The 6,000-nt window shown below is 38.6% G+C and overlaps 1 protein-coding gene across 1 annotated transcript in view; it reads left to right on the forward strand.

Annotated features, from left to right (window-relative positions):
* The window catches only part of cftr (CF transmembrane conductance regulator), a 119,165-nt gene extending 115,591 nt beyond the window's left edge, over positions 1-3,574 (forward strand). The window contains exons 26-27 of the mRNA XM_072551511.1: positions 234-339; positions 1,509-3,574. Of these exons, the coding sequence (XP_072407612.1) occupies positions 234-339; positions 1,509-1,715 (313 nt within the window). The 3' untranslated portion in view covers positions 1,716-3,574. The remainder of the gene's footprint in view (positions 1-233; positions 340-1,508) is intronic.
* The last annotated feature ends 2,426 nt before the right edge of the window (positions 3,575-6,000 follow it).

Consider the following 6,000-nt stretch of genomic DNA (forward strand, 5'->3'; position numbering starts at 1 on the left):
CTCTGCTTCTAAAACTGATAACCGATATGAACCATATACTATATAGAACTAATAGTACATAGAAGAATAAAATAAGTACTCCTCAAATGGGTGTAGTTATTATTTTATATCAACTCTATTGTTATTAGATGATTTATCTGCTATTTAAGGTTTACTAGTAAAGACACGTTAAGGGCGCATTACATGTAAAACGATAAATTGTAATTTAAAACTTCTGTTCCTTTTTACAACAGAACATTCCAAATCATAAGGAAAACACTTAAAAATACGTTTTCAAACTGCACTGTTATACTCTCAGAACATAGAGTGGAAGCTCTCCTTGAATGCCAGCAATTTCTGGTTTGTAGTTTTGTTTGTCTTCTCTCCCTAGTGGTCGACACAATGGCATTTTTGCATGAAGCAGAGTGCCCAGCATGCTTTGCAGCTTAGTTGAAGCAATGTTTGGCAGAAACAGGAATGTCTGGTTCAAACATTCAACCTAGGTTGTAATATGGAAGGTCTCACTACTAGATTAGATTAGATTAGATTAGATTACTTACAGTGTGGAAACAGGCCCTTCAGCCCAACAAGTCCACACTGCCCCGCTGAAGCGCAACCCACCCATACCACTACATTTACCCCTTACCTAACACTATGGGCAATTTAGCATGGGCAATTCACCTAACCTGCATATCTTTGGACTGTGGGAGGAAACCGGAGCACCCGGAGGAAACGGTGAGCGGCACGGTGGCACAGTGGTTCGCACTGTTACCTCACAGTGCCAGAGACCTGGGTTCAATTCCCGCCTCAGACGACTGACTGTGTGGAGTTTGCACATTCTCCCCGTGTCCACGTGGGTTTCCTCCGGGTGCTCCGGTTTCCTCCCACAGTCCAAAAATGTGCAGGTCAGGTGAATTGGCCATGCTAAATTGCCCGTAGTGTTAGGTGCAGGGATAAATGTAGGGAATGGGTCTGGGTGGGTTTGTTGGGCCGAAGGGTCGGTTTCCACACTGTAAGTAATCTAATCTAAACTACTGATATCTACCAGATCACTGGTAAAGATAGGAAACAAAATTGGATGCATCACACCTTCCTGAAAATCTTGCACCTTCAAACTAACATTTTTATTACCAATTCTATATATCCTTCTGTAACAATTCATAAGTTAACCTGTTAATCCACAAACAAATCAGTTTCCCCATGAAACACTTTTGGTGATCATTTATTTTGGTACTTAACAGTCTGCCAAACAGTGCTGTTTTCGCTAAAATAAATAAGCCATTTAAACAAATCTTGTTATAAAATGATGAGGGCCCTTCACACTCCCATCCCAGGTGTAACTTACATACTTGTGTGCCAACAACACTTACCCCGTGTTTTGGAAAGGGTAAACAATCAGCTGATGTGTTAGTAAGCCTTCATATTAGACTTTACACTGATTTAATTATAATCAGAATTAAATCTAATTGAACATGACCTTCTTAAACTCTATAATCTAATAGCTCATCATGCGTTAAATTTCTTTTCAGGTAATTGAAGGATGTTCAGTTAAACAGTTTGATGCTCTGCAGAAACTTTTAACTGAAGCAAGCCTTTTCAAGCAAGTTTTTGGACATTTGGACCGTGCAAAGCTATTTTCTGCTCACAGAAGAAACTCAAGCAAAAGGAAAACACGGCCAAAAATAAGTGCCTTACAGGAGGAGGCAGAGGAAGATCTTCAAGAAACAAGGTTATAAAGCTACAAAGAACAAAATGCACAATATATTCATTAAGGTACCAAAAGCAGTTCCCTAACAGAGAACTGTGGCAGCTGCATCTACAGCACAAAACTCTTTATTACTCTTAGAAACAGCTAGCTAACTAAAGGCATCCTGATGAAGGTATTCAGCCATCTTTCAAGTATTCTGGGGTCAAGAGTGTAATTGCAGGTCTAGATGGAGTTAATCCACATTACATACTGGATGACTGCACATGGAACCTAATGTAGGAAAACAAGCATTGCAAAACTCCATTGGCTCAGCAAAGTTCTTCTAAAACTAAAGGTTCCCCCACTGACGATCAAGAATCAACTGCCTTTCTTTGCTGACAATACAGGAGCTTGGTATCAATTACTATGATGATGACATCTTTGTTAATGGTTATAGTTGGCAATGGAAATAGTCATTGTCAGCACCAAGCTAAGAGCATTGCACCTTGCAGACAGTATTTGTTAATGGTGTATTATGATATTTCTTTATGGTACTCCACATAACTAAGCATGTGAAAAATCAAAAGGCTTGCAAAGGATGGGATGTATTGCAAAGTTGTTCTTCCTTGTGTTACAGTGTCTTGTATTTAAATAGTAATTCCAAATGAAGCATGTGAAAGATTTGAGAAACTATTATTTTTAACATTTATTCCAAATTATTAACCCTGTAAGGACCAGGGTAGCATTTTGCAACAGTACAAAATACAAGATTACAATTTTTCTATTTATTCAATGAATTTTAGAGAGTATTCTGTATTCATCCACGTCCCTCTCACAAAGATATAACAATTTAAATTCTACAATAAAAGGTAAAGTCACCATAATCCTGTTGTCTCATTAGACAGAAGCTGGTACTTTGACCTGAGGTTCACCATGTCTCGGACAACAGGTGAGGTTCAGAAGGAGAATACTTCATGGTAACCTGAACTGGTGTAGGAATTTTGGACTTTATGTAAGGCCAGCCATTATTAGCAAACAGTAATTGTCCTCTATAAGATTGTGCTGAGCTTTCTTCTGAATTGTTACAGTCCATATGGTGAAGGTGTACACAGCAATGATTGGTCAGAAGTTCCAGAGTTTGACCCAGTGACAACAAAGGAACGATGTTATACCTCCAAGTCAGGAAAGTCACTTGGACGAGATGGTGTTCATTGAACGTGTTTCCTTTGTTCCTCCAGCTGGCCAAGGGCACTGGAACTGTTTATGATACAAAATATTTAGTCTTTTACTCAAATAAAAATGGAGTAATGGTTACTCATCATCCCATTTTAGGACTGTTCCACTGAAGGAAAATAAAATATGCCATTAAATTCTGCAGGTGACTGTGGAACAGAGACAGATTTCCATGTGGGAGATAAAGAACCCTGGTTGGGCAAATGTCTCCACTCATTTAATACAAAACTATTTTTACAATTCAAATCTAATCTTTAATAGCAATAGTGTTTTTTAGGACTTTATTATCTTTTGATATTAATAATCTTAAATCATGTTCAGTATTTTGAAGAGAAAACTTAATATTCGCACAGTAAACAAATGTATACTTATTATATAACTTCAATCAAGATTTTAAAAAATAACTTCAGTTTTTTAATTATGACTTTTACAATGGATGACATAAATTGTTTTTTGATTCCACAAATAAATGTAGAACTGCCGACAAATTGTATTGAATACAAAAATGTTTGAAGTAGATCTATGGCCATTAGTTTGATTTGAAATCATTGTTGTTGTGTGACTAAAACATTCTGCAAAATTCATGCTTTAGAAATTGGTATACATTAGGAACTTTAATTATCCTCAAGAGACACCTGTGTTTATGTGAAAGAAATATTCTATGAAATAAAAATGTTTCAGGACATATGCTATAATCTATTTTTTTAAACTTCGAACCAGCTATACAAATCATACCTGATTTTCTTCTTTTCATTCTCTGTAGGGCAGCAAGTTCCATTGAAATCAATATTAGAATTGGAGTTAGGTTTTTTTCAGACAATTCTTGCTCAAAAAAAATGATGTACATGTTAAATATTGTACTATACATGCACTGTACTGTACATTCTTAGCTGAAATTACAAAATAAGAAAGGTCGCTAAGTATAAAAGAAACATGGTAGGCTGTATACTTCAGGATCCTTCACAGCAGAAAAAAACGTAAAAACATTAAGTTGAAATGATGTATATTCATAAATGCCTACACTCATAAGTAAAATAAATTTAAAACTATCAAAGAAATGCAATATAAATGTAAGTACTGTAAATATATGTCAAAATTACATTCAGATGATGAAGTTTTAATTGACCAGGCTCAATCTAGTGGCAGAAGCTGGTCAGTGCGGTTGCAGTTGAAGTCCAGAACTAACTGCACCGACCAACCTCTGCAACCAGGTGGAGCCCAGGACTTCAGTGCAAGCTCAGAACTTGGAGCCAGGTCAGCAGCATCAAAATGCCTCAATGGCGCCAATGGACACAGGAGACTTGAAAGGTAAGAATACAGATTGGGAAAAGGAGTCAGATGGGTGTTTGGGAATGGAGGAGTGAAGAGAGACTAAGGGTAGGGACAAGACCCAGGTTTATACACCGAGTGCATCACCCCGGCTGAAATAACTATAGGTGTAAAAAATGATGTTTTGGCAATATTGCCCTCACTCTGACACATTGCCCTCTGCGCTTTAACAGTACTAATAACTATTGGGCTATGGCAATTTTCCTTAACTGTTCTCATTTTGTCCAATAACAGCAAGCTAGTAAGGGGGCATCTTGCCAGAGATGCTTCGATGTCCAACCATAGTGAGTGAGAGTCTCCCCGGGCCCAGTCATTCATGTAAGATAGCAATGAGCTTAATTGATAGTTTTTGATTTCTGGGAGCTCTACTCCTCCCAATCTGTGCGTTAGCTGCAATTTAGTTAGTTTAATAAGGGATCACTTGTGATACCCAATAAAGGAATCAAACTAGCCATTCAGTCTTCTAAATGTTTGCTTAGTAAAAAGCAGAGGAAGCACTCGCATAAGATACAGCAGACGGGGGAGAATGCTCATTTTAATGAGGGCTATCTGACCTAAACAAAAGATCAGAAGCGCCTCCCATCTTCAGAGGTCTTGTTTGATTCTGTCGAATAAATGGGCAAAATTTGTTTTAAATAGCCAATCAAAGCCAGGAGTAATGAATATACTTAAGTAGAGAAAGCCCTCCCATGACCATCTAAAGGGAAATCAAGGTTCATCCTCAGGACCAGGCATTTTTGTGATACCATCCATGGGCATGGCCTCTATTTCGCAAAGTTGATCTTGTAACCCGAAAAGCCGCCAAATGAGTTAATGCATTGTATCAGATGAGGCACCAAACTGTTGGGTTTGATAAAAAGGCAAGAATATGATCTGTATACAATGCAATCTTATGTGACTTTATCCTCACTTCTGGAGCAGATACATTGGGATCCCTACATAATGCCTCTGCCAACAGTTCAATCATCAATGTGAAAAGCAACGGTGATAAGGGACACCCCTGTCGACTGCCCCTAAGAATATTGAAATTGCTTGACCACACACCATTGGTGAGGACCACGGCAAGAGGGTCACTATATAAAACCTTAACCCACCTGATAAAGACCTTGCCCAAGCCAAACCGCTTTAAAGTATAAAAAAAAGGCCACTCGGCCCAGTCAAATGTCTTCTCCGCATCTAAAAAGATCACTGGTCCCTGTATGGATCGTTGTTGACATACTTGGATCATATTAAGTAACTTCCTGACATTATTCGATGATCTGCGACCTTTATAAAACCTGTCTGATCCTCCTTAATGGCAGAGGGCAGCACAGTTTCTAGTCTTAGTGCAAGATTCTCAGATAGGATTTTGAAATTGACATTCATGAGTGAGATGGGCCTATAGGAAGGACAGTCTTCCAGGGCCTTCCCTTTTATAGGGATCAGAGAGATGTTTGCCTCTCTTAAAGATGGCGGGAGGAGGCCACGACTAGGTGAATCATTAAACATGCTAAGCATTGTTTCTGACAATATAAATCTCACTGGGAAATCCATCAGGACGCGGCACCTTTCCATTCTGAAGCAGCCTCACAGCCTCCTGCACCTCTTGCACTGGCAGCAGAACATTGAGGAGAGACTCTTGCTCAGGGGTCACTCCTGGGAGGTCCAAATTCTTAAAAAAAACAACTCTACCCTAACCCACCCATCCTCACAACTTTCAGACTGATATAATTTGGAGTAAAATTTCATAATGCGGCATTTTAGAATCATTAAATTCCAGTATCCTCCCTGAT

Source organism: Chiloscyllium punctatum, chromosome 32, assembly GCF_047496795.1.
Source record: "Chiloscyllium punctatum isolate Juve2018m chromosome 32, sChiPun1.3, whole genome shotgun sequence".
In the NCBI taxonomy this organism is placed as follows: Eukaryota; Metazoa; Chordata; class Chondrichthyes; order Orectolobiformes; family Hemiscylliidae; genus Chiloscyllium; species Chiloscyllium punctatum.